This window comes from Lampetra planeri, chromosome 3, assembly GCF_965212315.1.
Source record: "Lampetra planeri chromosome 3, kcLamPlan1.2.h2, whole genome shotgun sequence".
In the NCBI taxonomy this organism is placed as follows: Eukaryota; Metazoa; Chordata; class Hyperoartia; order Petromyzontiformes; family Petromyzontidae; genus Lampetra; species Lampetra planeri.
Window position 1 is genome coordinate 7,988,842 of NC_136109.1, and position 18,924 is coordinate 8,007,765.

At 47.8% G+C, this 18,924-nt stretch overlaps 1 protein-coding gene across 1 annotated transcript in view; it reads left to right on the forward strand.

The window, feature by feature from the left end:
- The window catches only part of LOC144737563 (P2X purinoceptor 3-like), a 43,294-nt gene that overhangs the window by 17,901 nt on the left and 6,469 nt on the right, over positions 1-18,924 (forward strand). Inside the window, exons 4-9 of the mRNA XM_078620322.1 lie at positions 9,793-9,868; positions 10,598-10,694; positions 12,892-12,972; positions 13,319-13,460; positions 15,621-15,757; positions 17,765-17,858. Of these exons, the coding sequence (XP_078476448.1) occupies positions 9,793-9,868; positions 10,598-10,694; positions 12,892-12,972; positions 13,319-13,460; positions 15,621-15,757; positions 17,765-17,858 (627 nt within the window). The remainder of the gene's footprint in view (positions 1-9,792; positions 9,869-10,597; positions 10,695-12,891; positions 12,973-13,318; positions 13,461-15,620; positions 15,758-17,764; positions 17,859-18,924) is intronic.

Genomic DNA, 18,924 nt, shown 5'->3' on the forward strand with positions numbered 1-18,924 from the left:
GTGTCCTGGGCCTCCGCCAGTCAGCCTTTAAACGAGCTGGTCTTTAAATGAGTGTGCGTTGAACTTCTTTCGCACTGTATGTAGCCAACCCTACTAATCGGACGTGCAGGGGAAGGACAACAAACTAAGCACAAAAAGCAGTTCTCAAGAAATGAGTGTTCAATCTAGATCAAGGCCGTAGCCATGGAGTCAACATTGGGGGGGGACCAAATCTTCCAGGGTGTCTGGGGGTCCCAACTCAGAAAAAGATCTCAATTTGAAAACTCATTTCCTGCCTAAAATATATTTAAAAAAAAAATCACTAACGCGTGGGATGGACTTTTTTTTTTATTTGCATTGCTCTGTTTTTACTTTTTTTTACCATTTCTTGTTTCATTGTATGTAATGGCAGAGATTAAGGAGTAATAAAGTAAAGTACAACCATAACCACAATCATATAAACATAAATCTATGCATTGATTTATATGAAGACAAGTCCAGATATTGTGGCCAAGGTTGAGCAAATTGTTGTTTTTATTTACATAGCACAGCAATTTTTTTAAAATAGCAATATATTGGGGGGGGGGGGGGGGGAACATTTTGAGCATAATTAATGCGCCCCCCCCCCCCCCAATATAAATTATAATTACGGCCTTGATCTAGATGATTAAAAAGTACATAGCTCCAGTGGCTTCACAATATCGGAAGGAAGAGCGTTCCAGACGGCCGCAGAAGCGCATCTGAAAGTGCACAATGCTGTGACCGTCTTTGATCGAGGGCTCGTCAAGAGCCGCTGCTGTGAGGATGACCCGAGTTCGCGTGATGGTTTATGCTCATTAACAGGAGCACGAATACACTGTGCGATGCACGCACATCTGCAGTGGTGATATAAAGACGCCTGTGTGTGGAATTGGCCCCAACAGCAACAGCCTTGACGGGAATGAGGGACATTTGCCCGTATTCATCTTCTTGGTTCTTTCGGTAAAGTCACGTAGAAGGGAAATAATAAAATAATAAAACATCATTCAAATTCTCACAAATAGTGAGAATTTGTGTTAATATTCTCTGAAATAGTGATAATTTTTATTATGTTTTATTATTTTATCATTTCCCTTCTCCGTGATTTTACCGAAAGAACCAAGAATATGAATCCCTGCAGTCACGAAAGCTTTAAATCGAAATTAAAGAATATTATTGCTGCTACTTCCTGGACAATGAGGCAATGCCTGGCTAATTTTGTGAATACTTCAATGCTGTGTCTATGAGGTGGATATACTGTTAAGTAAAACAAATACGAGCGCTATATATGATGAATGTCGGCCTTGTATCGTGTTCTGTAAGCGTTGGCTGTGCTCATATTTGAACCGAGCAGGTCACGCTGTTGAGCAGTTCTTCCCCGCTGAAATTGCTTATACGTACGTGAGAATCTATTTAAAAAACTGTAAAAAAATGAAATTATTTCTATAAAGCGATCATGAAACCGGTAGACGCTGAGCAACGATAATCTGATTACATCACTGAGCATTGGGTAAAAATGTAATGGTCCGGATTTACCAGCATCCGTCCCCCTCCCGCCCGCCTCGGTTAATATCATTACGCCTGCCGACGGCTTACAGCCACAACGGAGTGAGTTGAGTTCAGGCCAAACCCTGTGGCCCATTGGATGGAGTGCGGAGACCCAATTTGTGTGTGTCTGTCTGTGACCTGACGACTGCCTGTGTAACGCACTGCCTGTTTTGATTTTAGGCTCAGATTATCCCCCCCAACCCACCCACATGATCAAACACAACGATAACGACGACACCTCGCTCCACAATTTCTAACCAAGCAACTCCTGCCCCGCTCCAAATCCGCTCTCCCACCCAAACCCACCACTTGTGTGCAGCCTCTCGATATGCGGTGCTGTGCTGCCATGTTTACGAGCTTCCTTCTTTTTGAGTACAACGTTTCGCCAGTAATTACAACCAGCTTCATCAGGCGACAGCCAGATTTGTGGAGAAGTCCACCGGTTGTTCTTCCTTATGTAGTGTTCTTCACGGAGGCACACACTTGACTTGGAGGCAACACGTTGATTCCAACACCCCAACCGGGTAACTACATAAACGTACTAAATAACAACATAGGTGATAGCCACTTTGAGTATTAACTAAGCCACCACGGGGGCAACTGCATAACCGGGTCAGTCAGTAACATTGTGACTGACCCACGATGCCGAGCGAAGACCGAAGATCGGAGAGACGTATCACCGAGGATTGATTCCAGAGAACAGCCCTGATCGGGGCTCGGGACTTGGCCTTTATCGGCCTTCCCGAAGGCTCTGGCCCCTACGTCACGTGTCCCTCTTTCCCCCTTTTGGGCCCCCCTTGCCACCTCGTCCAGTCACGTGCCTTCTCGGGGTCACCCAGACTGTCACGTGAGGCCTCACTCGACCTCTCTCTCACTGTCACCAGGACTATGCCCCCTAGGGCCTGCTTCCATGGCATACCCACCAGAGGTCGCAACAGGGTACCCGATACTCGTACCCTACCCGATACCCGGCTAGCCGTACCCGGCCGGGTACGGGTACCCGTTTACGACCCTGGTGGGGCCAGGTACGGGTACGGGTAGGCCGTGAGTCACTGGTGAGTAACCGTTTGTCACTCATTTCCCAACGTCTTGTCTCTTCTCACAATTCAAGTTCCTAGAATCATCCTAACCCGCGCCTGCAACATGGCTTCATCCCAGAGGTGGCAATCGGGTACCCTATACCCGTACCCTACCCGGCTGGGTACGGGTACCCGTTTGCGACCCTGGTGCGGCCGGGTACGGGTCAGGAATCAAAACCCGTTTGCGACCTCTGATACCCACTCTGGTGCCCGAGAGAGGCCCAAGACCCACAGCTCCACTCTTGTGACGGTAGCTGGTGCTAACCGCCATAGTGACCCCATTTACGTCACTACACTTATATAAAGGCGTAGATGTGGTTACCACACTTCTGCGTTCTTGCGCAAAGTGGGGGAGGGGGATTAATGAGCCAATGTACATTATGCATGCGCATTATGCGAGCCCTTTTATTTTGTCCTTCCGGTCCATTTTGTATATTAAAATAGGCGTATGAACGGTAACCCCTATTGAAGTATGGTGCCCTGTATAGGCATGCATTTAAACAATGTATTATTTGATGTTTGGCTTCCACGCAGCACTAAATCGGTAACTATCCGAATGGTTAAATCATTTTTATTTCTTTCAATTTCGATATATTCTCTAATTAGTCTTGGCCAGTAGTAGCTAGTTTTGCACAGAACTTCAAAATCAATTGAGTAACTATCCGAACGGTTAAAATATTTTTTTATTTCTTTCAATTTCGATAGATTTTCTAATTAGTCTTGGCCAGTAGTAGCTAGTTTTGCACAGAACTTCAACATCAAAATCAATTGAGTGCCCTTGTTGGCACGCCTGTTCTGCTACTGCTGACATTTGTATTTGGGAGAATTTAATATTTCTCTGATATTATTTTAGTCTCGTGCTGATCATTCGTCCTGTTTGCCCAACATAACATTTGCCACAAGTGCAGTTAATCCTGCACACACCTTCTGTTGATAGCTTTGGTAATACATCTTTTGTACGATATATAAATTTCTGTATTTTATGTACGGTGCCAAATCTGACTCGGATGTTTGGTTTTTTCAAACATCTGGCTAGTTTATCAGTTACTCCCGCAATGTACGGTATTTAGATCATTTTTATTACTTGGACAGTTTCAATGCTCGTGTTATTTGATTTGGTTTTGGCATTCAATGCCCTGTTGATTTGTGCATCATTGTAACCATTTATTTGCAGAGCTTCTTTAACGTGTTGAATGAATTATTAAATTATTTGCCGTGTGGCTAGACCACGGCAAAGATAAACTTAACGAATGCCAAAACCAAATCAAATAACAGGACGAATGATTAGCACGAGACTAAAAGAACATCAGATAAATATTAAATACTCACAAATTCAACTGTCAGCAGTAGCAAAACACGCGTGCCAACAAGAACACTCAATTGATTTTGATAATGTTGCAAAACTAGCTACTACTGGCCAAGACTAATTAGAGAATCTATCAAAATTTAAAGAAATAATAAAAACATTTTAACCGTTGGGATAGCTACCGACTTAGTGCTGCGTGGAAGAGAATCATCAAATAACACATTGTTTAAATGCATGCCTATACAGGGCACCATACTTCAATAGGGATTACCGTTGGTACGGCTATTTTAATACACACAATGGACAGGAAGGAGAAGATCAAAGGGCTTGCATAATGCGCATGCATAATGTACGTTGGCTCATTAATCCCCCTCCCCCCCACTTTGTGCCAGAGCGCAGAAGTGTGGTCACCACATCTACACCTCTATTTAAGGAACGAAACAGGTGGATTTCTCCACAAATCTATCTGTCGCCTGATGAAGCTAGTTGTAATTTCTGGCAAAACGTCGTACTCAGAGTGTAAATGCTGTGGCTTGGCTCTCCAACACACCGGTGTGCTGTACTAGTGACGAATTGGCCACGTTCTGTTTACGTGACAACCCTTACTAGTTGGCTGCGTCGGGTGGTGGCGGGTTTTAACGACACATTTATATATTTACACGATCTAACCCAAAAAAAACCTCCATTATGGAAGATATTATTGTGTTGGGTTTATTGTGTAGTTGGTGTGTATTGTGTGTGTTCACGTGGGCCGTGATGCATTTATGTTCTTGTAGTTTTCTACGTGGTTTTCAATGTCTGTGTGGTCATGTCTGTGGCCCAAAAGTCAGGACACCTGGGTTTATTATGTTTATTTTAACAAATCGCACAGGATAATTGTTTTTTTACCCTTCTATCTGGCAACAAAACTGACACCTTTTTTACAAGGAGTCATGTTTGCATAGACCACAATACCTGCAGTCATAATGCAAAAAAAAACATAACTCTGTTAATGTATGCACTGTCCTTGAAGTTGATTGGTCCACACCCGAGGCAGCTTTCCTTAAAGCCTAGTGCATACATTATCAGAGTTATCTTTTTTGTTCGCATTATGACTGCAGGTATTGTGGTTTATGCAAACATGACTCCTTGTAAAAAAGGTGTCAGTTTTGTTGCCAGATAGAAGGGTAAAAACCAATTATCAAATTTTTTACTGGCAAATGAGGTTCCAATGGTGTAAATCCCACAGTGTTGTATAACAATAAGAACGGAACAGGATGATTTCTCCACAAATCTGGCTGTCGCCTGATGATGCCAGTTGGAATTACTGGCCGAAAAAACATCGGACTCCAATTGTCAATTTTGTGGGTTTACTCTCCAACACACCGGTGTGCTGTACTAGTAACGAATTAGTATGTTTCTTGTTTACGTGACAAACCTTACTAATTGGCTGTGTCGGTTGGTGGCACGTTTGACGACGCATGTATATTTACGTGATCTAACCCAAAAAACCTCTTTTATGGATTATATAATGTATTTTAACACATGTTCAAACTGACTGCCATTAACATGAATGCATGAATTATCTTTTTAAATTAATTTAGGGCTTTTTTAAAGATTACAGATCTAATCTCTGAAGATTCATCAATTATGTTTGTCTCAATGCATTCAAGGGTTAATTGTCGATCTAGATTTGAAGTTTTCGTGACTGCAGGGATCCATACTCGTTGGTTCTTTCGGTAAAGTCACGTAGGTATACAATAAAATAAATTAAATCACGACGTTTCGGGCACACCCCGGCATTTTTTGCCGTGCTTGTGTCTTACTTGTAGCCTCCACTCCCTCTATCCCAAACCCCCCTCTCTATCTCTCCTCCCTGGCTCCTCCTTCCCTCTCTTACCTATATAGCCTCTTGTTACAGCTGCCCCTTTTGCCCACTTCAGCAATTGTTTCTTGCTGTGGTTGTCCCACCTGATGACGGACGCTTATGTTGCGCCCGAAACGTCGTGATTTGATTTATTTTGTTTTATACCTACGTGACTTTACCGAAAGAACCAAAAAGAGTATGTTCTTGGTCGAGTTTTGTAAATGATGGATTTGAGGTGAATGATGATAGATCAAATATTAACTTCAATAATTAACAATCAAAACATTTAATGCCAGTGTTAAAACAAATGAAATAATCCTACGTGTTAAATTTTGACTTTAAATTTGAAAAAACCACGGCAAGAAAATAAAAAAAACCCGCCACTTTTTTCAAAATTTCTTGCTGTGTTTTTCACACCTGATGTTGATTGCTTGTGTTGCAGTCGAAACGTCGTGAGAATGTTATTGTTTTATATTTTTATTATTTTATTGTTTCCCTTCTACGTGACTTTACCGCAAGAACCAAGGACATGAATCATACGTGTCCTGACTAATGGGCAACACGTTATGTGCGTGAGGCTGTGTGGGGGTGGTTTTGGTGTGGGAGCGGTGGCGTAGGCGGTTAGCGCGCTGGGCTATGAACCTGGGAACTCAGTTCTATTCCCGCTCACGACCAACACCAGCGGCCATTTTCTGAGCCAGTTCCGGGCCTCCGCTAGGTCGAATCAGGATCAAATGAGCACCTGGGAGACAAATGCGGCCGGTCGTGGTGCTGACCACTCACCCCCTCATGTGCTGTGGAGGCCGTCGTAATGTGCTCGCTAATACGCTTACCCCAACAGTTAGTTAAGGCTATAGCTGTCTTCGTAGTTTTTTTTATGAGCGTATTTCCTGTGGTTTTGTATACACGTGCGGTTTGTGTTCATGTTGGAATGTGAATGTGGTGGTGAGCAGTCGTACAGTGGTTAGCGCACTGCACTAAGAGCCCAGAGAATCGAATTCAATTCCCACTCCAGGCCAACATCAGTAAATAATCTCAAGTGGTCCTAGGCTTTCCTTAGGTCGACTCAGTCTTAAATGAGTACCTGGTGTGGTGTGTAACCATCAGCACTGCGGAGACAAAGGCCATTTGGCGTGGTGCTGGCCACCCACCCACCCCTTCGTGTGCGGTCCCAGCGTTAATTGGTGCTCGCTAAGAGCATTTGCCCCAAAGTCTGTTAAAGGCTCCACGGGGGAGATTTGTATTTGTGTGGTGAGTGTGCTTGCTGGGAATCCATCTAAGTGTGCGTTATTGACGAATGTCCACATCGACACGTGCTTTGCGGAAGCACTGTTGCGATAATGGATATAGATTACATTAACCTCAGCAACCCTCTCACTCCGCGTGTCTCTTGGCTTCCCATCTTGCTGCCTCTGTCTCATCACGACTTCCTCCATTTATTTCAGTCTCCATATCCTTAATTCCCACTTGCATTTGTCCCTGCGTCCCTCCCATCCCTGCAGTCGGTCCGTGTTGGCGAGCAAACATGTAGTTGACACGTCGCGTACATGTGTTGCGGCGCAAGTTACACGACGCAGAGGCAGGTTCTGTTAGGGGCTCACGCCGAGTTTATTGAGGTTCTTACGCCGAACCAAAACCACCCTAGCCTATAACTCCCCAGGGGACAGGGGACTGTGATCCCCTACAACGCCGGCTAACTCGGCTCTCCTCCCTGCCCCGGTCCGGGACTACCCCAACCTCGGCCGGTCGGGCGGAGTAGCCTCCCTTAGCCTCGTGTGAGGATCACCTACCCCGAGTCCCCACTCCTACCCCCGGGTCCCCCTTTAAATATCCCCCAGGGGACATGACGTCACCGTCCCCCAAGGTCCGCCTGACGTCACATTCTGCGACGCCACTCTCTCCGAGGGCGAGCGTGACGTGACGTCACCCACGACTCCTCTACACATACACAAAAAATGCAAAACCTTTCTGTCAATTCACTGCCAGATGAGGGCCTCCCCACGGTCGTGCATGCAGGTCATAAAGGGGTGGGGGTGGGTGATCATACTATACCACGTCAGTGCGTGTCGGTGAATGCATAGAGTTTGCAGCATAAAAATACAGTACAACGGTCAGATAGATATTTTTTGCATTGCCCTCTGCTGTCATCACGCAAACTCTGGTGATCCTAGCAGCGGGTTTTGGCGAGCCATCGAACAAAGACGGTCACTGCACAGAGGTCGCAAACGGGTTTTGATTTCTTACCCGTACCCGTACCCGGCCGCACCAGGGTCGCAAACGGGTACCCGTACCCGTACCCTACCCGTACCCGGCCGGGTACGGGTAGGGTACGGGTATCGGGTACCTGATTGCGACCTCTGGGATGAAGCCATGTTGCAGGCGCGGGTGAGTTGATTCTAGGAACTTGAATTGTGAGAAGAGACAAGAGGTTGGGAAATGAGTGACAAATGGTTACTCACCAATGACTCACGGCCTACCTCTACCCGTACCCGGCCGCACCAGGGTCGCAAACGGGTACCCGTACCCGGCCGGGTACGGGTAGCCGGGTATCGGGTAGGGTACGGGTATCGGGTACCCGGTTGCGACCTCTGTTACTGCATCGCGCGCTTTGAGACGCCCTTCCGCGGCCGTCTGGAACGCTCTTCCTTCCGATATTCGGAAGCCACTGGAGCTATGCACTTTGAAACAATCTAGATTGAACACTAATTTCTCGATAACTATTTTTGTGTACTCACGTAGAAGGGAAATAATAAAGCAATAAAAATAAAACATAATAAAATTCTCAGAACAGAGCTGTCGGAAAGACAGCGTCCTGTCCTTCCAACAGCTCTATTTCTTCACCTGAGGACGGCTGCTTGCGTTGTGGCCGAAACGTCGTGAGAATTATTTTATTATGTTTTATTATTTTATTATTTCCCTTCTACGTGACTTTACCGAAAGAACCATGAAGTCACGAAAGCTTTAAATCGATACCTATTGTATATTACTGATATCTATTTTTCTTATTCCTTTTCAAATGACGTTTAACAATTAAAAAGGAACATTGACTGAATTGAGACAAAACGTAATTGATGAGCTTTCAAAACACATTTCATGCATGCATTGATGTTGACGAAAGTCAGTTTGAACGTGTGTTAAATTAAATAAAGTAACCCTTTGCGATTTGTCCAAATAAATCTAACCCCATGTTTCCTGATCTTTGAGCCATCCCGTATCGTGGACGTGCCCGTGCCAGAGCCCACTCGCTTTCCTGAATGGTCAATGCGATGTCTGCCAAAGTGTAATAACGTAGGTAATTTTTAAAAAATAAAATAAATTAATTCACGACGTTTCGGGCGCAACACAAGCGTCCTTCTTCAGGTGAGGACAACTTAGCGAAGGCTATTTTTTTTTTACGTGACTTTACCGAAAAAAACAAAGAGTATGAATCCTTGCAGTCACGAAAACTTCAAATCTAGAAATGTAACAGCGTTTGTGCTCTAATCCACGGCTCCGTTTCTCTTTCTGACTCTCGGTGTAAATCCCCGCACGTGCCACGGCCGTGATAAGAGCCGTGAACTCAACGTATGGCACTCGCTTAAGGGGCCGTTCATAAATGACGTCACGCACCTGGGGGGGGGGGGGATGGGGGGTCAGACATTTGTGACGATGTGTGACGATGGGGGAGGTTTGAGAAATGTGACGTCACATCAAAATGCGCAACTTTAAATAAATATAGACAACACGTTCTACTTAATTAAATATACTTTTTAATAAATGTTTTCTTCTACAACATCAGAGTGCAGCGCCGCATTAAATACGCACTACAATGAAAATAGTTTAAAGCGATTTGAAGCATGTTTTATTTGTTTTGGGGGGGGGAGCAGAGCTTTGTGACGTCATATTTTAGGGGGGGGTATCTGACCTTTTGTGACGTGTGACGAAGGCGGGGGGGGGTCAAAAATCGTCCAAAATCGCGTGACGTCATTTATGGACGTCCCCCTAATGTCTTGAAATGCGTGTGTGTGTTTTCACAGGACGGAGAAAACAAATTCGCGAAGTGCACAAACGACACAAGCTGCCTTCCCAGGCACAACGATCACCTCTATAGCGGTGCGAGAGGGCTCTGTGTGTGTGTGTGTGCAAGATACGAATGTGTGTGTGGGGGAGCGGTGGTGCAGTGGTTTAGGAGGTGGGAAATGAGTGTAACAGCTGATTATCGTCAGCCTCGAACTTCCTCCCCCGCCTCCCTATGGCACTGCTCATAGTTTCAGTTTTATTTATTAGGTATAGCCCTGTGAGCCATTCGGCTCTTGAATTGGGTGCAACCGCAGCAAACAAAAACGTGAACAAGAAAACATCTTAAAGTGACTATGTGACTAAGTGCAAACAGAAAATCCAAGAAAAGACTGCTAAATATTGCAGAAAAAGCAACGTACACCAACGCTGTGTGCACAAATCCCAGTGGGATGCAAGTCAAACAACAACGACAACCACAAGACAACTTAGATTAAGGCCATCAGTCTAACTCCGTACTACACCAAACAAACATGGCCAAGCAAAAAAAAACTTTTCGAAATCACCAAAATAATGCCATGAAAGCAATGTAATTCTCTATTTGAAGCTTTCGTGACTGCAAGGATTCATACTCTTAGGTTTTTTCGGTAAAGTCACGTAGGTAAAAAGTAAATAAATAAGATAAGAGCTATACAGCTCAGTGGGCCTTACCTGGTAAACTAAAAAAACAATCCTCTCTGTGTTCTTTCAATTCTGGATGCCCTAATCGCCACCTACTCCTCTTCACCACCTCCTCCTCACCTCTTGACTTTGGGTCCACCGCAGGAGAGAAGACTGGACGCTGCGTGCCGTTTGACGAGAACGTGTCCACATGCGAAGTGAACGCCTGGTGCCCAGTGGAGGTGGAGGGAAAGAACGTGGGGTGACAAGAGCTTCACTTTCACACGCGCACACGCACGCACGCGCAGAGGTCGCAACCGGGTACCCGATACCCGTACCCTACCCGATACCCGGCTACCCGGCCAGGTACGGGTACGGGTAGCCATTTGCGACCCTGGTGCGGCCGGGTACGGGTACGGGTAGGCCGTGAGTCACTGGTGAGTCACCGTTTGTCACTCATTTCGGGTAGGGTACGGGTACGGGTAGGGAACGGGTGCGCGTACCCAGCCGGGTACGGGTACGGGTACCCATTTGCGACCCTGGTGCGGCCAGGTACGGGTAAGGAATCAAAACCCGTTTGCGACCTCTGCTGTTGGGGCAGGTGCTGTTAGTGAGTACACATGAAGGCCGGCAAAGGCACACGAGTAAGGTGTGTGACCAACACCTCGCCCGACCGCCTTTTTCTCCCAAATGCTGATGTTTACACACCGCACCAGGTAATAATTTGTTTAAGGCTGAGTCAACCTTTGGGGACGCCCAAGACTGGTTCAAATATACGCTTACTGTTATCGGTCGTCAGTGGGAATCGAAGTCGAGTTGTCGGGGTTCGTCGCACAGTGGACTACCGGCTCCCCACACGCCCTTACGTATATATACACACAAACACATTCCTGCGGAGGGAGCTGGTAGGAACGTTGGGATTCTCGGTCAATGGCCAGGGTCAACGGCGGCGTGGTGTATTCCGCAAATATGGCCGACTGTGAGGGCGGGCACAAGCCGGCGTGAGTAGGTTAAACGTTGAGTTGTATAAGGGCACCACGGGGTGACCAGCCCCTCCCCACCCAGCCCCATCCCTCCCCCACCCAGCCCCACCCATCCCCTCCCCACCCTCCCCACCCATTCCCTCCCCACCCTCCCCTCTACACCCAGCCCTACCCCTCCCATTTTTGGATGCACGACGGACGGACACAATAATCCCCTGTGCGCTGGTGGAACCAGGTGGTTCCGACCAGTAATAGCAAATCCATTTTATCCACGAAAGCCTCACCGAGTCTCAGTATACTCATTCAGGAAGATCCTGCTCATTTTGATGTTTGGCCAATTCATTAATGAGGAGTCCAAGTTTGGTTTTCCAGGTTATGAATATCCTTGCAGTAATGCTGGCAGTTACTATGTAGGACCGTGAGATACGGTGAAAAGTTCAACATAGTGTTTGCGCCGTGAGCGTGAATCGAACTCGGGTCGCTGAGTTTGTAGGGCGGCTCGCTAACTGCTACATTACCCATAATACGCGATCTAATAAAAAAAACCTCTATTACGCGATCTAACCCCCAAAAAACTCTATTATGTATGACATTGGTCACGAAAGCCTACGTGTAAAACTGTTACATTACTGCTCCCAAAAAAAACAAAGATCCTCCCTATAGCCTGAACAAACTGTTGTGGCAAGTGCTGTTAGCGAGCACCTATTAAACGACACATGAGGGGGTAGGTGGCTAGCACCACGCCCGACCGACTTTGTCTCCCCAGTCGCGATGTTTTTTTAACACCGCACCAGGTACTCATTTGAGACTGAGTCGACCCAGAGGAGGCCCAGGACCGGTTCAGATAATCGTCACTAGTGTTGGCCGTGAGCGGGAACAGAACTCCGATCGAAGAATTTGTAGCGCAGCGCGCTAACCGCTACACCACCGCTCCCCACCAATACCAATACCTGCCATTTGCCACGGCGCTTGTGCCAGGTCAGGTGCACTTTGAGGCCATGTGAAGTGTCAAAGGCCCGCTGATAGGTCTCGGGATAGGCCCAGGTGCCATGGGTCGGCTGACTGAGATGATCGGTAGATGCACCAGCTGTACCCCCTACTGTGCCAACTTGCTTTGTTTTAGTCGCCCGGCGCTCCGCTTGTGAGCGTCGCTCCTCCGCCTTCCGTTGTTGCTGGAGGGCGACTGCCTCCAACTGCCCAGTAGCGTCCTTCACGAGCCTCCTCCACAGAGGCCGATCTTGATACCACTGGTACCAGTCATTGGCAAGTCCACTCAGCTCCACGTCCTCTTCTACCACATTACTCCATCTCCTCTCTAGTCCGTGCCACGCCCGTTTAGCCTCCTCTATCCGGCAGACTACGTGACCCACCCAGTGCAGCCTTGCCTGCCGGAGGACCTCACGGATGTAACTTTGTCGAGACACATACGCGTTCTTTCACTGATGCATTGTGTGGCCACTCTTGGATTCTTTACAGGAAGCGTCTGCTGCGGTCGGCAGAAAACTTCACCATTCTCATCAAGAACAACATCCGCTTCTCCAAGTTCAACATCGCAAAGTGAGCAAGCGAGCGAGCGATCAGGCAGGGAGGGCAGAGCCCTCACACACACACACACACTGAAAATGTGTTGTTGTCAAAGTTGATTTTTTTCTCAACGTCAATTTTGTCGTGGTTATTGTGGTTCACTCAGTGGATTCTTGAGCAGATGTGTGGTTGTGTGGGTGCTTATAAAAGCTATGGCTGATTATGAAGTTGAATTGGTGTGCGGTTGATTGAGTGTGCGATTGGCAGTGTTTGTGGTTGTTTGTTTGATTTTGCAGTTGGCTGTGTGTCTGTGTGGTTGCTTGGTTGAGTGTGTCTGTGATTGGTGACTGTGTGGTTGATTGTGTGGATGTGCTTACAGGGGGAACCTGCCGGAGAACATGGACAAGAATTTCCTAAAGTCGTGCCACCACCACCCGAAGCACAACAACCTGTGCCCCATCTTTTCCCTGCGCGACATCCTAAAGGGCGCTGGGCAAGACTTCAAAAGCATCGGGACCAATGTGAGGAAGCCCACCATATCACGAGGGCAAGTGTCAGAGACACCACCAGAAGTAAACATAATACCAGATCCAAACACAACACCAGTGGCAGCTGCACAACCAGAACCAAACACCCCACCAATTTCAAACACACCACCAATTTCAAATACACCACTAATTTCAAACACACCACCAATTTCAAACACACCACCAATTTCAAACACAGCACCAATTTCAAACACACCACCAATTTCAAACACCCCACCAATTTCAAGCACACCACCAATTTCAAACACACCACCAATTTCAAACACCCCACCAATTTTCAAACACGCCACCAATTTTAAACACGCCACCAATTTCAAACACGCCACCAATTTCAAACACGCCACCAATTTCAAACACACCACCAATTTCAAACACGCAACCAACTTCAAACACGCCACCAATTTCAAACACCCCACCAATTTCAAGTACACCGCCAAATTCAAACACACCACCAATTTCAAACAAACCACTAATTTCAAACACACCACCAATTTCAAATACACCACCAATTTCAAACACCCCACCAATTTCAAACACGCCACCAATTTCAAACACACCACCAATTTCAAACACGCCACCAATTTCAAACACGCCACCAGTTTCAAACACACCACCAATTTCAAACACCCCACCCATTTCAAACACCCCACCAATTTCAAACAAACCACCAATTTCAAACAACCCACCAATTTCAAACACACCACTAATTTCAAACACACCACCAATTTCAAACACCCCACTAATTTCAAACACGCCACCAATTTCAAACACACCACCAATTTCAAACACCCCACTAATTTCAAACACACCCCACCAATTTCAAACAACTCACCAATTTCAAACACCCTACCAATTTCAAACACACCACGAATTTGAAACACACCACCAATTTAAAACAACCCACCAATTTCAAACACACCACCAATTTCAAACACACCACCAATTTCAAACACCCACCAATTTCAAACAAACCACTAATTCCAAACACACCACCAATTTCAAACACCCCACCAATTTCAAACACACCACCAATGGCAGCCAGATCACCAGGGCTGAACACGAGACAGTTGCCGTTGCTGAGTTGGGAAAAGTGACGAAGGCATGGGTCAGGGTTTCGGCAGGCAGTATAAGACCACGTCGGGTGCGGGAGATGTTGCGGGTATGTATAATGAACTTCTTTCGCGCCGTACGTAGCCAACTAATTGGAGATGTGGGGGGGGGGACAACGAAGAGGTTCCTGCAGCGTTGAGGTTTACTTTGCGAGAGGATGAGAGTCCAGTATCAATGATAACTCCGCGGTGTGGCATGGCCTTCGTCGGTGTGATTGTCAAGAGTTTGAGAGGGGTGCCTTAGAGGGAAACAGCTGATTATCATCAGGCCTCGGGCTCTCCTCCCCCCGCCCCCAATGGCACTGCTCACCTCAGTGTTGCAGTCTGACACCGGCATGGAGGTGGGAGTTGTACTGCTGTAATAATAGGGGGTTTCCCCCCTTTTTTCTGGCAACAAAACTGAAACTTTTTACAAGGAATCACGTGTGCGTTAACCACAATACTTGTGGTCAAAATGCAAACAAAAAACACACTAACTGGTTCTTTCGGTAAAGTCACGTAGGTGAAAAATTGTAATAAAAAAATAATAAAATCGATTAACTAAATAAATTATTCGAATTATATTTATTTTTTATTTTATTTTTTATTCTTATTTTGATTATGTGTGACGAGGGGGGGGGGGCGGTTGAGAAATGTGACGTCACATCAAAATTTGCAACTTTAAATAAATATAGACAACACGTTCTACTTAATTAGACTTTTTAATAAATGTTTTCTCCTACAACATCAGAGTGTAGCGCCACATTAAATACGCACTACAATGACAATAGTTTAAAGCGATTTTAAGCATGTTTTATTTTTTGGGAGCGGGGGGGGCAGAGCTTTGTGACGTCATATTTGAGGGAGGGGGGTCTGACTTTTTGTACCACCGTGTGACTAGGGGGTGGGGGGGAGGTCAAAAATCGTTCTAAATCACGTGACGTCATTTATGGACGGTCCCAAAGGCGGCCGTGCGTGATGCTGGCAACCCACCTCCTCCAACAACACTTGCCCCAGCGGTCTGTTTCGGCTACACGGTGTGCAGGGTGGAGTGCTGGGCGTGCTCATAGACTGGAGGTGCAACTTCGATTTCAACGCCTCGCTCTGCGAGCCGCTCTACTCGTTCCGACGCCTCGACACGGTGTCCAAGGAGAACCCCGTGGGCTCAGGGTACAACTTCCGGTGAGGTCAAACCCCCGACAGCCAACATCAGCACTAACATCAACACCAACATCAACACTAATATCAACATCAATATCAACATCAACACCAATACCAACATCAACATCAGCACCAACATCAGCACCAACATCAACACCAATATCAACACCAACATCAACACCAATACCAACATCAACACCAACATCAACATCAGTACCAACATAAACACCAACATCAGTACCAACATAACCGACATCAGTACCAACATCAACACCAAATCAGTGCCAACATCAGTACCAACATCAACACCAACATCAACACCAACATCAGTACCAACATCATCAACACAGTGGCATCACACCAACACGAGCAACAACAACAACAGCCAAAAACTCGCAGTGACACGGAATTCTCGCGGTTCGCGGACACCCGCACATGCAACGGCGAAAGGGTGGCACAAACAAAACAAGGCCCCCATTCGCCCACCGCGTGGCGTGGCGGTTGGGGTCACGGCGGATGGGGTCACGGCGGGGGGTGGGGTCACGACGGCGGTTGGGGTCACAGCGGTGGGTGAGGTCACGGCGGTGGGTGACGTCACGGCGGGGGGTGGGGTCACGGCGGCGGTTGGGGTCACGGCAGGGGGTGGGGTCACGGCGGATAGGGTCACGGCGGCGGTTGGGGTCACGGCCACGGTTGGGGTCACGGCGGCAGTTGGGGTCACGGCGGCGGCGCTTGTGCCAGGCCACGTGCACTTTCGAGGCCATGTGCGAAGCGTCGTCGAAGGCTCGCCGCCATGGGTGTTTTTTGACTGCCCTGAGATGACTTGGGCAGACGCAAACACCCTCGTGCTCGCCCACTGCGTTTTAGCCGCCGCCAGGCACTCGTTGTTGTGAGCGTCGCTCCTCGTAACAGGCACACGCAAAAACAAAGACCCCCCCGTATAGCCTCAACGGACTGTTGGGGCAAGTGCTGTTAGCGAGTAGCACCTGTGAAGGCTGCCACGGCACACGAGGGGGTGGGTGGCCAGCACCAGGCCCAACCGCCTTTGTCTCCCCATAACAGGCACAAAGATAAAGATCTCCCGTATAGCTTTTACAGACTTGGGGCAAGTTGCTGTTAGCGAGCACCTATGAAGGCCGCCACAGTACACGAGGGGGTGGGGTGGCCAGCACCACGCCCGGCCGCCTATTTATCCCCGGTGGCGACGTTTACACACCGCACGAGGTACTCAATTGAGGCTGAGTCGACCTAGGGGAGGCCCAGGACCGGCTCCCATAATCGTCACCGGTGTTGGCCGTGAACCGGAATCGTGGTGCTGGCCACCCACGCCCACGTGTGCCGTGCCGGCCTTCACAGATGCTACTCGCTAACAGCACTTGCCCCTACAGTCTGTTGAGGCTATACGGGGGATCTTTGTCTTGTAAATGCCCGTGCCGCATATGCACGTGCGTCTGCGCTACGAACCCGACGACGCGAGTTCGATTCCCGCTTACGGCCAATACCCAGTGACGATTGTTGGAACAAGTGCTGTGCCTCCCCTAGGTCGACTCAACCACAAATTGAGTAACTGGTGCGGTGTGTAAATGTCGCCACCAGAGAGACAAAGGCGGCCGGGCGTGGTGCCTACACCCACCCCCCACTCTGTGCCGTGCCGGCCTTCATTGGTGCTCGCTAACAGCACTTTCCCCAACAGTCGTAACAAGCCCAAACAAAGACTAAGGTCCCACCGTATAGTCTGTTAATAATAGGCACAAACACGCACACAGTTTCAGTTTAATTTATTGGGTATAGCCCCGTGAGCCATTCGGCTCTTGAATCGGGTGCAACCGCAACAAACTAAAAACAAAAACATGAAAACATCTTAAAGTGACTACGTGCAAACAGAAAAATCCCGGAAAAAAACAGCAAAAATCTTCCAGAAAAAGCACCGTACACCGACGCTGTGTGCAAAGATCCCAGTGGGATGCAACTACGATCGGACTGCTTCTCCTTCGCTGCGAGTCGGTGCCTTCTCTCGTTCCGCGCCAGGTTCGCTAAGCACTACGTCTTCCCCAACGGCACAGAGCACCGCACGCTCATCAAGGCGTACGGAGTGCGCATCGACATCCTCGTGTCTGGCCAGGTAAGGCCACTTCGTCGCCAAACCCTGACCTCATCACAACTCACACCGCCTGGGTTCAACCCCTGACCACATCAGAACTCACACTGCCTGGATTCAAACCCTAACCTCACAGACAAAAATTATTATAATTTTTTACACTTCTTTACCCAGGAAAGCTTAATTGAGTCTAATGGCTCTATTTCAGCAAGGTCCTGCTAGGTTTTCACAGTAGGCGGCAATACTTACTTTGTATTGATTCAAAGATTGATTGTATTTGTTTACGTGGGTAAGAAACATTAAGCCTTTTAATGATATCGTCGGAACCCTAAGCCAGCAACTACTTTGGACCTGGATTTGAGTCATGGGTCGAAGTGTGTCTCCCTCTTTTAAGAGAATGCACAATAGCACGTCACAGCACTTAGGCAGCGCCTTAAAGGATCAGAGTTTGAGCCCTGGATTTTCAGAAGGTTAATACTGCTAGGAACCCACTGGTTCCACCAGCCCCCAGGGGATTATTGTGTCCGTCCGTCCGTCCGTCGTGCAGGGAGGGGCTGGGTGGGGAGGGAGGGGCTGTGTGGGGAGGGGAGGGTGGGGAGGGGTTGGGTGGGGAGGGTGGGGCTGGGTGGGGAGGGGAGGGTGGGGAGGGGCTTGGTGGGGAGGGGCTGGTCACCCCGTGGTGCCATTATAAAATGCAACGTTTAACTTACTCACGCCGGCTTGTGCCCGCCCTCACAGTCGGCCATATTTGCGGAATACACCACGCCGCCGTTGACCCTGGCCATTGACCGAGCAACCTAACGTTCCTACCAGCTCCCTCCGCAAGAATGTGTAACCTAAGGAAGTTCACAATCGCCATTTATTTGAGCACCATAACCACTGTCCAAGCACTGCAACTGGACGACTCTCTGAGGAGGTTCATAATGACCACGTCACGGCATTAAACTGCATTTCTGAGGTCCCGAACTCGGTCCACTGGATGGGGTCTCTCTGTTAGGGAGTCCACAATTGCCATTATTACAGGCCCTGGCTTAAAGCCCTCTATCTCGGTGCCTCTCATCGGCTCATAATTACCAATGTCGCAGCACCT